Here is a 16,154-nt window from a genome sequence, read left to right as displayed (position 1 = left end):
CGTCCTCTCCTCACCCGCTTTCAATTTTGCTCAGTTTTCCGGCGCTGCTTAACTGTCCTCGGTTGCCTGCCGGTGGATTATGGGTCACATTCTTTCAGGATTGGCGCGGCGACGGAGGCTGCCAGGGCGGGGTTACCTGATGCTGAAGTGCAACGTATTGGTCGCTGGAAGTCTAATTGTTTTGTGTCTTATGTCCGCCCTGACTTGCTTTAATTTTCTTGCAGATTCCCCTCGACCCACGGTCTGTTTTGTGGGGCATTCGTACCTGTTCTGGGGTTGTCAGAGAGCTGAATCAAGACCCGGCGGTCGGTGCCTGGGTTTACGGAATGTGGAAATCATTTGGCGTGGCCTTCGCTGGTCGCAGGTTTTGCTGGAAACGGTTCACTTCAGCACATTTGCACGCTCCCCTGTGATTCTGGTGATCCATGCTGTGGGTAATGACCTCTGCTTGCTGAAAGTAGCAGAGCTCATTACCCTCATTAGAGCGGATTTGGAAATAATTCCTACTTTCTTTCCCAAAGTGGTTATTGGATGGTCTGAGATGATCCCCTGGGTCACTTGGCAGGGTGCGAGGGATTCCGGTTCAATTGAGAGGGCCAGAAGGTCCATTAATGCTAGAATATCCCGTTCTGTTCGATCCCGGGGTGGAGTAGTTATTCGCCACTACCAGCTGGAGGGTGACGACCAGCGTTTGATGCGGCCCGGTGGTGTGCACCTCAATGATATTCGCTTAGACATTTTCCACTCTGGCCTACAGGATGGGGTTAAGCAAGCTTTGTTTTTGCTGGGTGGGGGTCGGAGCGCCGTGTAGAGGTACACGGGCTCCTCCGTGGAGGTCGGAGGATTACAAGAGTTACAACGGAGGGGAAGGCGGACTTGCGCACCAATGTTTGGTGTGGCATAGTGCTTCTCGCACTCCGGGGACCGGCTTTGGGCCGGGCAGTTTATAGTTGATGGTTATTCTCAAAGGATTGAGTCTAAAATAATGAATAAGAATAAAGCTGTGACCAACCTTCCACCCACAAAAATGTGGCTGTTAGTGTCGTTTTTCCAGGCAGAGAGACAGGAGTTTGTGTGAGGTGTGTCAGTTGTCTGCAGTCTACATACCGTCCTTCATATATGAGGCCTGCCACTGCCTCACAAGGGCATTTAGAATGTTGTACAAAGTTTAGTTACCCTTTATATAATAAAATAGATATGATATTCCAGCAAAATATCAACCACTAATACTTGCCTTGTTATTTTACTATTATTTGTGTTGCAGTTTCTTCTTGGTGGTGGGAAAAATACAGGATCTGGTAGAAATACTGGTGAATCTAGGTCCTCACCACCAGCTTCAGAAAAGCGCAGGGGGCGCTGGCTGGTGACAGTTGTATGTATAGGACTCATAGGCTCAGTGTGAAAACTTTCTTCTTGCCCAAACAGTCCACCTGTCCTCTGGAATACAGAATGTGACAAAATGAGAATTTAGAGTCAAATGATCTGAATGATCTACAGTTTATGATCAAATAATATGAAAAGAAATACATTAGGGCATAACAGAAGAAGAAAACTGTACATTGTTTTGTGGACCGCTGATTTCATTTCTGATATTTCATGTCTTCTTCATACATGTAAACTGCATTGAGATGGCCTATGACTAACTATACACATTTGAACACTTTTTCAGCCAACAACCATTGCCCTATACACTTGCATGCCTGGTTGAAAATGCATTTGTTCTCAATCAACAGAGAGTAATAAGCCACTGCCAGCTGAAATCCAAAAGCTTTATACTTCTTTTTCCTGACATCTGATTTTAGGAGAAGTCCGAAAACCCTTCCCCATTACACATTAGATGGCTGGTGCAGCTAAAATTGGGGATTTAACAGGGTTTTTCGAGTTTTTTGAGAAGGCAGCGATGCTCACTGCGAGCACCGCTTGCCTTCTCTCTGCTTTTCCTAGGCCAGTGACATCACAATCCTCAATCACGTGGCCTAGGAGCGGCTCAGGCTCATTCAAGTGAATGGGGCTGATGTAACGGTCACGTACACACACACACACACACACACACACACAGGGGGAAGGATAGTGACCACTGCGCTCCACCCTGGCCCTGCCTACTTGTCTCATGAGTCCTGATGACGGGACAACTGGACGGCAGTCCCTAACTTAGGATACGTGTGGGAAGGACAGACAAGACAAATAACGGATAGTGAACGGACCGGGTCAAAACCAAAAGGACAACACAGTGCTAAGGGATAAGCAAAGAATGGAATAAATACCAGAAGAGTCGAGAAGTACCAAAGGAGTCCGCAAAGAATAGTCAGGTGGAAGCCGACGTCAAAATACCAGGAAGGATGCATAGTACAGGAAGAGCAGGCAAAGAATCGTCAGGGAACAGGATCAGGTAAGTATACAGGTATCCAACAAACACCAGGAACCTAAATTAACAGGCAACCTGTGGCCAGCAGGCTGCCTGTATTTATAGTGAGGAGCGAGGGTCATGTGACGTGGCCAGCGTCACATGACCGACAGACCGACCAGTCGAGCACCGAGTGATCAGCTCAGCGCTCAAGGCAGACCTAGAAGCAGGGAGCCTCCCAGCTAGCAAAGCCGCCCTGGGAACAAGGTCAAACACAGATCCTCACTCCCGAAGCTAAGCAGCAGGTCTGCGGCTGATGGCAGACTGAGTGCGCCTTTGGCACCCTGTTACAGCTGAGCTGGGATATAAAGCACAGCTGCTATACTATGTACGGTGCTGGGCTTGGTGAACTGTGAGAAGGCAGTGGCGCTCACAGGAGTGCCAAAGGATAGGTCATCATTATAAAAATCTCACAAAAACCCTTTAATGGGGTTGTTGCAAGGGTTTTATACTGATGACCTATCCTCAGGATAGGTAATCAATATCTGATCGGTGGAGATCTGACACCCAGCACCCTCACCGATCAGGGTCCTCACTGCTCCAGATTTTCAGCAGAGATGAGTTACATGCAGCAATCACTTGTCCCTATATAGGATCATTATTCCTGCTGCATAGTAACAATGATTTTATTACATGACACGGAGGCTCCTAATGCTATCTCTCTCTTTACTGAATCAACCAATAGCAACTTATTCCCTTTCTCCTTATGTGTCCGTCTGACATGTTTCCTTACCTACTTCCCCTTGCTGCGCCTCCATCTTCCTTCTTCTTCTCCTTTTCGCGCACTCTCCGGCCACTCTGATTCTGGCCCCGCTCCTTCTGATGCACCCGTAGTGTCGCGATACTTCGGGTGCATCGCTCTTCATTCTGGCCGGCTGTTGCGGACGTCACGCCCATAGTCTCTCGAGACTTCGGACGCACCGATCTTCATCTCTGCCAGCAATCTACCCTGGATCCGGTTGTCGGTCTCCATCGCTCCTGGTTCTGCAGGCCTCTGGTACCCCTCTTATTGTCTGTTCTCACCTTGGGCTATTTACTGCCCCTTGCTGTCATCCTTACTCCAGGAGGGTTTCAGGATCCGTTTGTCCTGCTAGCCTCTATTAGTTTGGGTTTTCCCAGAGTCAGCAGACATGTCTAGGGATAATCTGCCCATTAACCTCTCAGTTCCTGAAGACATGGAGGATCTTCCCCAGGGCCAGGATTCAGGCTCCATTATGGATGAAGCACAGTCTTTGGCGCTCCAGCGCTCTGTTGCTGTCGTAATCCAGGCGGCTATGGGATGTATGTCCACTGCCATTTCCCATTCCATTTCTGAAGCCCTTATGGCCCATCCATCCTCATCCAGGACTCAGGGTTTTCCCAGGCCTCTGCGTTCTGACGAAAATTCCTCTGAACTACAAGCCACCAGAATTAGGGTCACTGGTGTGAAATCTTCCACCCCAGATGGCGCGCCTCATTCGCACAAGAGAGCCTATGACCGCCAGGCAGAAAAGGCGAGGCAGTGGAAATGCGCTAGAGCGCAGCATGATACAGATTCTGAATCCGACCTCGGGTCAGAAGAGGAGGCTCAGACCAAAACTATAATTAGTTCAGAGGAAGGACTAGGTATGATGGAGGTGGACCCGCCTGGGCCATCTTCCTGCCCAACCATGTCCACGGCCACCGCCGCGGAGGTGCCTTTGGACCCCTCGGGTTCACTGTTAGATCCCTCTGGAGAGTCACTCTTCTCCCGTCCGATCATATTGCCAAAAACATAGAGGCCCGTATACGCCAGCCCCTCAGCAAACAGGCTCGCAATAAATTGAGGGCGGAGTGCCCCAGACCCATAATTCCGAACAAGGTCTGTGAGACCCCGATTGTGGACCCAAAGATGTCCCAATTCCTGGCTAAATCAGGGTGGAACCCCCGTAAGGGTCTTGAATCGGTCTTAACCCCTTAAGGACATAGGACGTACCAGTACACCCTATTTCCCGAGTCCTTAAGGCCCAAGGACGTACCGGTACGTCCTGACTTTAAAATCGGCATTCCGGCGCCGCAGGGGTTAATTTGAACAGGATGCCGGCTGAAATCATTCAGCCGGCATCCTGTTAAAACGCCAGGGGGGGTCATGTGACCCCCCCGTGTCGGCGATCGCAGCAAACCGCAGGTCAATTCAGACCTGCGGTTTGCTGCCCTTTTTGCAGTTTCAGGGACCGCGGGGATCAGAAACTTTAGAGTGTCTAAAATCAATATAGTACACCCCCCCTGCACCCCTGCATGATTTGATGGCGGCGGGTGGTGCAGGGGGGGTGTCGCAGGCGGTGGAGGCGTTGCGGGAGGCGGGCGGTGCGGCAGGCGGGATCGCAATCCCCCGCCCGCCTCCTATTGAATAATCGTTGGTGTACAGTGGGTATACCAGGGTGCCAGCACATTGCTGGCACCCTGGTATAAACGGCTGACATCGTTGATGCGATGTCAGCCGTTTAACCCTTTCCATACAGCGGTCCGTACGGACCGCTGTATGGAAAAGGTTAACAGTAAAAGGGAGCTCCCTCCCTCTCCGATCGGGGGGTTGCTGTGCCTTTGCAGCCCCCCGATGGGAGAGGGAGAGAGCCCCCAGACAGCCCCCCCAGAGCCCTGTCCTTACCCTTCCCCGTCTGCGCAGTTCTGACTATAACTGAGCAGACGGGGAAGGTTCCCATGACAACAGGACGCCTGCTCAGGCGTCCTGCTGTCCATGGTGCTGAACAGATCTATGCTGAAAGCATAGATCTGTTCAGTGTAAGTAAAATACAGTACAGATACCTATATAGGTTCTGTACTGTATTTTACAGACATCAGACCCACTGGATCTTCAAGAACCAAGTGGGTCTGGGTCAAAAAAAAATAAAAAATAAGTGAAAAAAGTTAAGATAAAAAAAAAACATTTATCACTGAATAAAAATTAAAAAAAATAAAATAAACTACACATATTAGGTATCGCCGCGTCCGTAACGACCTGATCTATAAAACGGTCATGTTACTTTCCCCGCACAGTGAACGCCATAAAAATAAAAAAATAAAAACTATGAGAAAATTGAAATTTTGCCCACCTTACTTCCCAAAAAAGGTAATAAAAGTGATCAAAAAAGTCGCATGTACGCCAAAATAGTGCCAATCAAACCGTCATCTCATCCCGCAGAAAATTAGTACCTACTCAAGATAATCGCCCAAAAACTGAAAAAACTACGGCTCTTAGACTATGGAAACACTAAAACATCATTTTTTTTGTTTCAAAAATAAAATCATTGTGTAAAACCTACATAAATAAAAATAAAGTATACATATTAGGTATTGCCGCGTCCGTATCGACCGGCTCTATATAAATATCACATGACCTAACCCCTCAGATGACCACCATAAAAAATAAAAAATAAAAATTGTGCAAAAAAAGCAATTTTTTGCCATCTTACGTCACAAAAAGTGTAATAGCAAGTGATCAAAAAGTCATATGCACCCCAAAATAGTGCCAATCAAACTGTCATGTCATCCCGCAAAAAATTAGACCCTACTCAAGATAATCGCCCAAAAACTGAAAAAACTATGGCTCTCAGACTATGGAGACACAAAAAATTTTTGGGTTTTAAAAATGAAGTTATTGTATAAAACTTACATAAATAAAAAAAATTGTATACATATTAGGTATCGCTGCGTCCGTGACAACCTGCTCTATAAAATTACCACGTGATCTAACCTGTCAGATGAATGTTGTAAATAACAAAAGAAAAAACGTGCCAAAAAAGCTATTTCTTGTTACCTTGCCGCACAAAAAGTGTAATATAGAGCAACCAAAAATCATATCTACCCTGAACTAGTACCAACAATACTGCCACCCTATTCCGTACTTTCTAAAATGGGGTCACTTTTTTGGAGTTTCTACTCTAGGGGTGCATCAGGGGGGCTTCAAATAGGACATGGTGTCAAAAAAACCAGTCCAGCAAAATCTGCCTTCCAAAAACCGTATGGCATTCCTTTCCTTCTGCGCCCTGCCGTGTGCCCGTACAGCAGTTTACGACCACATATGGGGGTGTTTCTGTAAACTACAGAATCAGGGCCATAAATAACGAGTTTTGTTTGGCTGTTAACCCTTGCTTTGTAACTGGAAAAAAAAATATTAAAATGGAAAATCTGCCAAAAAAGTGAAATTTTGAAATTGTATCTCTATTTTCCATTAAATCTTGTGCAACACCTAAAGGGTTAACAAAGTTTGTAAAATCAGTTTGAATACCTTGAGGGGTCTAGTTTCTTAGATGGGGTAACTTTTATGGAGTTTCTACCCTAGGGGTGCATCAGGGGGCTTCAAATGGGACATGGTGTCAAAAAACCAGTCCAGCAAAATCTGCCTTCCAAAAAACGTATGCATTCCTTTTCTTCTGCGCCCTGCCGTGTGCCCGTACAGCGGTCTACAGCCACATATGAGGTGTTTCTGTAAACTACAGAATCAGGGCCATAAATAACGAGTTTTGTTTGGCTGTTAACCCTTGCTTTGTAACTGGAAAAAAAATATTAAAATGGAAAATCTGCCAAAAAAGTGAAATTTTGAAATTGTATCTCTATTTTCCATTAAATCTTGTGCAACACCTAAAGGGTTAACAAAGTTTGTAAAATCAGTTTTGAATACCTTGAGGAGTGTAGTTTATTAGATGGGGTCACTTTTATGGAGTTTCTACTCTAGGGGTGCATCAGGGGGCTTCAAATGGGACATGGTGTCAAAAAAACAGTCCAGCAAAATCTGGCTTCCAAAAACCATACATCGTACCTTTCACTCTACGCCCCGCTGTGTGGCTGTACAGTAGTTTACTGGCCACATATGGGGCGTTTCTGTAAACGGCAGAGTCAGGGCAATAAAGATACAGTCTTGTTTGGCTGTTAACCCTTGCTTTGTTAGTGGAAAAAATGGGTTAAAATTGAAAATTAGGCAAAAAAATGAAATTCTCAAATTTCATCCCCATTTGCCAATAACTCTTGTGCAACACCTAAAGGGTTAACGAAGTTTGTAAAATCAGTTTTGAATACCTTGAGGGGTGTAGTTTCTTAGATGGGGTCACTTTGATGGAGTTTCTACTCTAGGGGTGCATCAGGGGGCTTCAAATGGGACATGGTGTCAAAAAAACTGTCCAGCAAAATCTGGCTTCCAAAAACCATCCGGCGCACCTTTCACTCTACGCCCCGCTGTGTGGCCGTACAGTAGTTTACGGCCACATATGGGGTGTTTCTGTAAACGGCAGAGTCAGGGCAATGAAGATACAGTCTTGTTTGGCTGTTAACCCTTGCTTTGTTAGTGGAAAAAATGGGTTAAAATTGAAAATTAGGCAAAAAAATGAAATTCCCAAATTTCATCCCCATTTGCCAATAACTCTTGTGCAACACCTAAAGGGTTAACGGAGTTTGTAAAATCAGTTTTGAATACCTTGAGGGGTGTAGTTTATAGAATGGGGTCATTTTTGGGCGGTTTCTATTATGTAAGCCTCGCAAAGTGACTTCAGAGCTGTAGTGGTCCCTAAAAATTGGGTTTTTATAAATTTCTGAAAAATTTCAAGATTTGCTTCTGAACTTCTAAGCCTTGTAACATCCCCAAAAAATAAAATATCGTTCCCAAAATAATTCAAACATGAAGTAGACATATGGGGAATGTTAAGTCATCACAATTTTTGGGGGTATTACTATGTATTACAGAAGTAGAGAAACTGAAACTTTGAAATTTGCTAATTTTTCCAAATTATTGGTAAATTAGGTATTTTATTATGCAAAAAAATTAATTTTTTTTACTTTATTTTACCAGTGTCATGAAGTACAATATGTGACGAAAAAACAATCTCAGAATGGCCTGTATAAGTAAAAGCGTTTTAAAGTTATCAGCACTTATAGTGACACTGGTCAGATTTGCAAAAAATGGCCTGGTCCTTAAGGTGAAAATGAGCCTGGCCCTTAAGGGGTTAAGGGACTGCCAAGATAAACTCTTGGACATTCTAGGTCCTCTGACCAAGATTTTTGAATCTGCCAGGTCACAAAATACGTTAGTGGACCCAGAGGAGCTCCGTGGTTGGGTTAAGCAGGCAGTATGTCTTACGGGCAATGTCAACACTATCCTCTCTATTGAGAGAAGGAAAGCGCTCCTTTTTTAGAGTGAGCTCAAACTTTCCAATTTGGCTTTAACAGAGGCGAGTAAGGACGCCCAGGGACTCCTTTTCAGAGATTCTTTTATAAAAGACCTTAGTCGTTTTGTGGGTGCCCTCACCGCCCTAGACAAGGCTCAATCATCCATGAGACGAGTATTTCAGAGGCGGGTCTCTACCAGGGCCGGCAGCTCCAGGGGCCGCCTGTCCGGCCGCCCAGCTTCCCAGACCCGTTGCGTGGGTCGAGGCTCCGTCTCCTACAGAGCTTTCAACCAGGAATCCATACAGCCTCCGGCTTTCTTCCCCACCCGTGGTTCTTCATGGCAATCCCGAGGTGCCAGAGGTTCCTCATTTTCCAGATGCCCATTTGGTAAGTTTACCTCCTCTGTTGTTTTCTTCAACTGCTTGGGTAGGGGGAAGACTCCGTCTTTTTTCCCATGTCTGGTCGACTATATCGGATCTGTGGGTCCTCGCTACTGTCGGCGGTTTCCACATAGAACTCGTGAGTTGTCCGATCCACATCCCGCACCCCCACCCAGTGGTCCTTCCCATCCCAAAGCAACGCCTTCTACACAGAAAATTGTTGGCACTGTTTCAAAAAGGGGCAATAGAATGAGCTCCTGCTCCGTCCAGTGGGATCCTCAGAAATATCTTTCTAGTGGCCAAAAAAGATGGCCAGATGCGGCCAGTGATCAATCTAAGGGCGCTGAACTCTTTTGTTCGTTATCGCCACTTCAAAATGGAGGGCATTCATCTACTCAGGGATATGCTCCTCCACGACGATTGGATGGTCAAATTGGATCTAAAAGATGCTTACCTGACCGTACCAATATCAGAACCATCCAGGGATCTGCTTGGTTTCCCCTGGAAGTCAGAAAGGTGGAGGTTCACATTTCTCCCTTTCGGTCTGTCTTTGGCACCTTGGTGCTTCACCAAGCTCTTATGCCCCGTTATCTCCTGCCTCTGCAGCCGAGGGATTCGTCCGATTATTTATCTGGACGATATCCTGCTCATGGCCCAGGACCGATAAACACATTTGAGCTAGACGATGGACCTTCTGTCTCACCTGGGCTTCCTCCTAAATCTGGAGAAGTCTTGCTCAGTCTTCCGCTTTCCAAGGTACGTGCTATACGCACGGAACTCCGACACACTCTTTCGCTTCCGCAGATTTCGTTACGCCACTTGGCTCGCATCATAGGTCTTCTCTACTCCTCGATCCAGGTGGTTTTTCCGGCCCCGTTACACTACCAAGCCATGCAAAGTCTAAAGATCACACACCCTCACTCCGGTGCCTCCTATGCAGACTTGATCTCATTACATACAGAGACGAGTTGACTTGGGGGATCCACAACATGACGGCTAGCCCGAGGATTTCACGGTGGAGTCGAACACCAGCCTGTTAGGTTGGGGCGCTTATTGTAACGGGGTGACCACGGGAGGACGCTGGTCCAGAGTCCGTCCTACACATTAACTCCTTAGAACTTCTGGCGGGATCTTTCGCGATTCGCAGTTTTGCGAATGGGATGGCCAGAGCCTGCATCAGACTGCGGATGGACAATATCTCGTTGGTGAAGTATGTCAGCGCCATGGGGGGACGCATTCAGCTGCGTTATTCCATCTGGCAAAGGATTTCTGGGATTTTTGTCTGGCAAGAGACATCACTGTGGTCGCAGAGTATCTTCCCGGCCTTCACAAAATTCATGCATACTGGAGTTCTCGTTTTCTTTCAGACACCAGCAATTGGAAATTAGACGTGATGATTTTTTCTGCAATATCATCTCTTTGGTCACCATTTTATATAGATCTCTTCCCGTCCCATTTGAACACCCAGCTTCCCAGGTTTTACAGCTGGTGCCAGGACCCAGACGCAGAGGCTGTCGACGCTTTTTTTCAGGATTGGTCCGGCCATCTCATGTAAGCGTTTCCCCCATTCACGATGATCCCTCGTGTTTTAGCCCAGATTCGCCAGCAGGGGGCCGAACTGGTCTTATTAGTCCCTTTTTGGACCACTCAATCGTGATTTCCCTAGTTGCTGGAATGCCTGGTCCAGCATCTGCTCCTTCTCACAGTCTTCCCGGACCTCTTACTAGACCCATCAGGTCTGCAACACCCTCTCGTCCTAGAGGAGTCTCTGCAACTTTTAGCCTGCAGGGTTTCGGGGAGCCCTGGGGCGTCCCGGGAGTTTCGGACTGAACTAGACGCCTTTTGGAAGAAGCATGGGCTCCCGACACCAGACGTTCCTATCGGGCAGCCTGGAAATCTTGGGCTAGCTGGTGCTTGGTTAGGCACGTGGATCCCGTTTCGGCACCTGTGACCGAGATCCTTCAGTTCCTCACCTCTTTATTTGAGGACGGGAAAGCATATCGTACAATTTGTTTAGATCAGCCATATCTTCCTCTCACCGAGGATTTGATAGATGCCCCGCGGGTCAGCATCCTCTGGTATGTCGCCTACTTCGACTCTGGTGTGTCCACTACCTGGGACGTTCGGTTTTGTCTCTTTTTTCATCTTGGCCGTCGAACTCGGACCTTTCCTTGCAGCAACTCTCGGCTAAGTAGGTCTCACTTTTCTGCTTGATCTCTTGCAAAAGAGTCTCAGATGTCCAGGCTTTGGACTACGATGTGCGGTCTTTTACCCCAGAGGGCGTTGTGTTCAGTATTTTGCGTCGTACCAAGACCAACATTCGGTCTGTATCGTACCCTAGTTTCCCTGATTTTCCAGGTCTCTGCTCTTTCACCTATCTGCGGGAGTATGAGAGTCGCACATCTCCGCATCGCTCTTTAGTTTTTCCTCAGCATTTCCTTTCATACCGTCGTTCTGTCGTTCTTTTGCCCCTGTCACCAGCATTACTCTGGCCAGATGGGTAAAGTGGACTATGACCTTAGCAGGAGTGGATACTTCTATTTTTACTGCGCACTTCGCAAGAGGGGCTTCGGCGACCTCAATGGCGGTCGCGGGTGCGCGATTGGAGGACATTATGCGCTTGGCTAATTGGTCCCGAGTGTCCACTTTTCGTGAGTTCTATTTTCGTCCCCCTACTCATGCTTTTTCCTCTGTTGTGAGTCAGCTTTAAACTCGCAATTGGAGCCTCCGTGTTATGTAATAAAATTGCATGATTTTCCTAAGTTATGATGTAAAGTCATGATTTTTTTAAAGACACGGAGGCGAGTATTACCCCTCCCTGTCCCCCCCTTTTTGTCTATATGTTTAATCTTACATGTTGTTTAAACTTGTACTGCCTATTTATTTGTCAACAGGTTGCCTGTCCTTTGTATGCAGTTTGTTGTATACTTTCTTTTGAATACACGCTACTTCCAGTAATGCATCCCTATTTTGTTTATTTTTCTTTTCTTCTGTTCTCAGGATGATAAATCACCATCATGGGGAGCCTGAAATCGACAGTTACGTTTTCTCCAGCCTTGTTCTTCAGTTTGGAAAGTTCATGTTCCATTGAAGTTACATTGAAGTTTTTTTCGGTTAAAGATTGGTTCTTATACGTTCAAACAGTTCCAAAGAGGTGTCATCTTCAAAGAAAGAGGAAGAGTCTAAGGGGACCAGGACTATTATACTGGGTCATAAAGGGGAGGGTCTTGTCACCATGGTTACTTGTGATGGAGATGTTTTTCTTTGCTGCTATTGGTTGATTTGGTAAAGAGACAGATAGCAATACTCGCCTCCGTGTCTTTAATAAAATCATGACCTTACGTCATAACTTAGGAAAATCATGCAATTTGTCGTGCAATCAGAATGACAGAACCACCTGTGTAATTGCTGGCATCTTTCACACAGGCAGATTATCAGGAACAAGCATGATTGCTGCTTGTAAATGCAGCCCTCATCTCCGCTGATGATCTGACAGTTACCAGGAGAGTCTGCTTCGTTCCTGATAATCTGCAAGATCATCTGTATGTGTAAAAGGTCCCCGGCTAGTCTGACTATTAATATAATGTGCAAAGGCTTACTTCATACTTGCAGCAACTCTTCTCTGCCAGAACAGCATGCCGGGGTTCTCCAGATCCAGAGAACACTGGCAGGCTGTTCACTGCCAGAATATTCAGGAGAAAAAGTGCATACAAAATTATGGTCTGTAGTGTTATCGACCTTCTTTGTCAAAAGCTACAGGAAAGCGCCTAATCCACCAAAACAGCTTGTATACATCAGTGGTAAGAATCAATGGTAAATAATCAATATCTCTCTCTACAGTACTTTAAGAACTATTGACATCATAAATAGAGAATATTAGTATTATAAAAACGCACACTTTGGAAGTTGCTACTCACTTCACTGGTGTCACCACCAGACATCTGAGAAGCTCTGACAGACGTTCTTTAGAACCTCCTTCTTGAGGTTCCTTTTGTTTTGCTTTCGTTTTCTCATCTCGTTAGCCTCTCTCAGCTGTCATGTAGTTGCACTGATTGCATACCTTTAAATCCCTTCCCATACTGCATCACTTTGCAGTTTATACAACTTCCTGGAGTGTGTGCATGCTGGATGCTACTACTGAGTCTTCTACAGATAAGTTTTGTTCATTCATTTGTGTTTTCCTGTTTGCTGGATCCCAGGTGACCCTGACTTCCTCAGTATCAAGTGTAGGGAGCCGGTGGTCGTGTCCCCTCACTATTATAGGGTGTTCAGGTGTTATATATACAGTCAAGGAATGAGGATATGCGATCATCTACCATTGAGATTTTTTGCATAGGCTGAGCAGTTAGGGAGAGAGCCAGGTCTGTTGCAGGGCTCTCCCTTTGGTTCCTTAGTTTTGGATCCAGTCGGATCTTCATTTAGTGTCTTCTAGTTTTCTGTACACCTTCCGTGACAACTGGGGGGCTGTCAAACAGGTTAAGCTCAAGATGCCTAAGACAGTAACCCCCCCCTCGCCCGCCAAAATCACTTATAGTTTCTTAGAGGTTGAAGTCAGCACACATAATCATAAATGGAGGATTTATATTATAAAAACACACACTTTGGAAGTTGCTACTCACTTCACTGGGGGGCTGTCAAACAGGTTAAGCACAAGACGCCTGAGACAGTACAGCCCCCACCCCCCCAGCCAGGATCGCTTGTAGTATCTTAGAGGTTGAAGTCAGCACACATAATCCAGGGCTTCGCTTCAAACTCTTTAACCGCCTCCGGACCGCCTAACACAGGATCGCGGTCCGGAGGCGGCTGCCTCAGGCAGAGTCACACATCTATGCAAGACGCGAGATGATGCTCACAGCCGGCCCGCGCATGCACATCGCGGCACGGCAAAAGTTAGAGGAGTATTTCATCATCAGCCTGCCAGCCAATGATCGTTGCTGGCAGGCTGATGATTTTCAAAAAAACAAATCAGAAGCCAGTTAACACTTTATACTGTATTTATAAATATAAGGTGTTAAATGGCTTCTCTGCTCCTCTCACATTGATATCACAGTGAGTACACACCAAACACCACACATAGCCCCAGATCACGACCCATCACCCCAATTAACCCCTTGATCGCCCCTGTCAATCACCTAGTGAAAGGGAAAAAAGTGATCAGTGTAAACTGTCACTTTTTTCCCCACTGGTATTGACTGTTAGGTTTTAGGATAGTTTAGGCCCCTTTGTTAGGTAGTTAGCGATAGTTTAGCGCCCACAGGCTATACCCACAAATTTCGGATCCAGTTAACCCCTTGATCGCCCCTGTCAATCACCTAGTAGAAGGGAAAAAAGTGTTCAGTGTAAACTGTCACTTTTTTTTCCCACTGGTATTGACTGTTAGGTTTTAGGATAGTTTAGGCCTCTTGGTTAGGTAGTTAGCGATCGTTTAGCACACAGCCCACCGCACCACAGACACTGATTCGCTGATTAGCGTATCGCTAATCAGCATTTGTACTTTTATATCACAGCAGCTTCCGGTACTTCGCTAGCCTCCCATTTGTAAGACAGACCTGCTTTTTTTCTTGGGTAGTCTCAGGGAATACCCCCTAAATTTAGTTGACTAAATGGCAAACAAGGGGTATTCTTCTGAAGAGGCCTACAGGCTTCTGACCCAGTCGGAAAAGGAATGGGAACCCTCATCTGATGAATCCAGCGGGTCAGAATATGAACCTGTAGAAAGCAGTGGCAGTCTGACCCAAAGTTCGGACGAGGAGGTTGAGGTCCCTGATACCACCAGGCATACCCGGCCCCATGTTGCTACACCACAGGTTGCGCAGGATCCGCTTCAAGGGCAGCAGAGTGGGGCTGGCGCTGTCGGATTACGTGGTGAGGCATACACCAGCAGCGCAGCCCACCCTGGACCTAGTACCAGCACTGCCGTACAACATGGTGAAGTGGCGAGCACCAGAAGGGCAGTTGAAGCTGGTACGGTGGCACGTGCAGTAGTTACCCGGTTGCAGCCACTGCACAGACAGGCCCGTAGAGTCCCTAGAGTGCCTGAGGTGCTGGCAAACCCTGATTGGCAGTCCCCAACTTCAGCCGCACCATTAGTTCCCTCTTTCACCGCCCAGTCTGGAGTTCGGGTTGAGACAGCTTAGATCGGTTCAGCCCTGGGATTTTTTGAGCTGTTCTTGACTGCGGAGCTCTTGGACATAGTCGTAACAGAAACAAAATCGGTATGCCACTCAATTTATAGCCGCCAACCCGGGAAGCTATTATGTCCAGCCTTTCCGGTGGAAACCCGTCCAAGTTTCCGAATATTTTTTTTTTCTGGGCCTTCTCCTCAACATGGGTCTAACCAAAAAGCATGAATTGCGGTCATATTGGTCCACAAATCCAATCTATCACATGCCCATGTTCTCTGTTGCCATGTCCAGGGCACGATTTGAGGCCATCCTGCATTTCCTGCACTTTAGCAACAACACCACCTCCCGTCCCAGAGGCCACCCAGCTTTTGACCGGCTCCACAAAATTCGGCCCCTCATAGACCACTTCAACAACAAATTTGCAGATTTGTATACCCCTGAGCAAAACATCTGCGTAGACGAGTCCTTTATACATTTTACCGGGCGCCTTGGCTTCAAACAATACATCACAAGCAAGCGCGCCCGGTATGGGGTCAAATTGTATAAGCTCTGTAAAAGGGCCACAGGCTATATCCACAAATTTCAGATCTATGAGGGTAAAGATCAGACCCTGGAGCTGGTCGGTTGCCCTGACTACCTGGGGAGCAGTGGGAAGACAGTCTGGGACTTGGTGTCACCCTTATTTGGCAAGGGGTACCATCTTTATGTGGACAATTTCTACACAAGTGTGCCCCTCTTCAGGCATTTGTTCCTAGAACAGATTGGCTGCTGTGGCACTGTGCGACCTAGTCGCTGGGGCTTCCCCCAATGGCTCGTTACCACCCGTCTTGCAAGGGGGGAGAGGGCTGCTTTGTGTAACGAAGAACTGCTTGCAGTGAAATGGAGAGACAAGCGTGACGTTTACAAGCTCTCCTCCATTCACGCAGACACGACAATACAAATAGAACGAGCAACCAGTGTCATTGAAAAGCCCCTCTGTGCCCACGACTATAATTCGCTCATAGGAGGGGTGGACTACAATGACCAGATGTTGGCTCCTTATTTAGTTTCCCGACGCACCAGACGCTAGTATAAGAAGGTGTCTGTATATTTGATTCAATTGGCTTTGTATAATAGTTTTGTTCTCTA

The 16,154-nt window shown here is 46.7% G+C and overlaps 1 protein-coding gene across 4 annotated transcripts in view; it reads right to left on the bottom strand.

Moving 5' to 3' along the window:
• CACNA1S (calcium voltage-gated channel subunit alpha1 S) overlaps positions 1-16,154 on the bottom strand; it is a 1,015,758-nt gene that overhangs the window by 73,652 nt on the left and 925,952 nt on the right. For all 4 annotated transcript variants that reach the window (XM_044287793.1, XM_044287791.1, XM_044287794.1 and 1 more), the window contains one exon: positions 1,235-1,437. In XM_044287793.1, coding sequence (XP_044143728.1) covers positions 1,235-1,437 — 203 coding nt within the window. The remainder of the gene's footprint in view (positions 1-1,234; positions 1,438-16,154) is intronic.

Source organism: Bufo gargarizans, chromosome 3, assembly GCF_014858855.1.
Source record: "Bufo gargarizans isolate SCDJY-AF-19 chromosome 3, ASM1485885v1, whole genome shotgun sequence".
Classification (NCBI taxonomy): Eukaryota; Metazoa; Chordata; class Amphibia; order Anura; family Bufonidae; genus Bufo; species Bufo gargarizans.
Note: the sequence above shows the minus strand (reverse complement) of the source record. Positions and strands in the feature narration are given on the sequence as shown.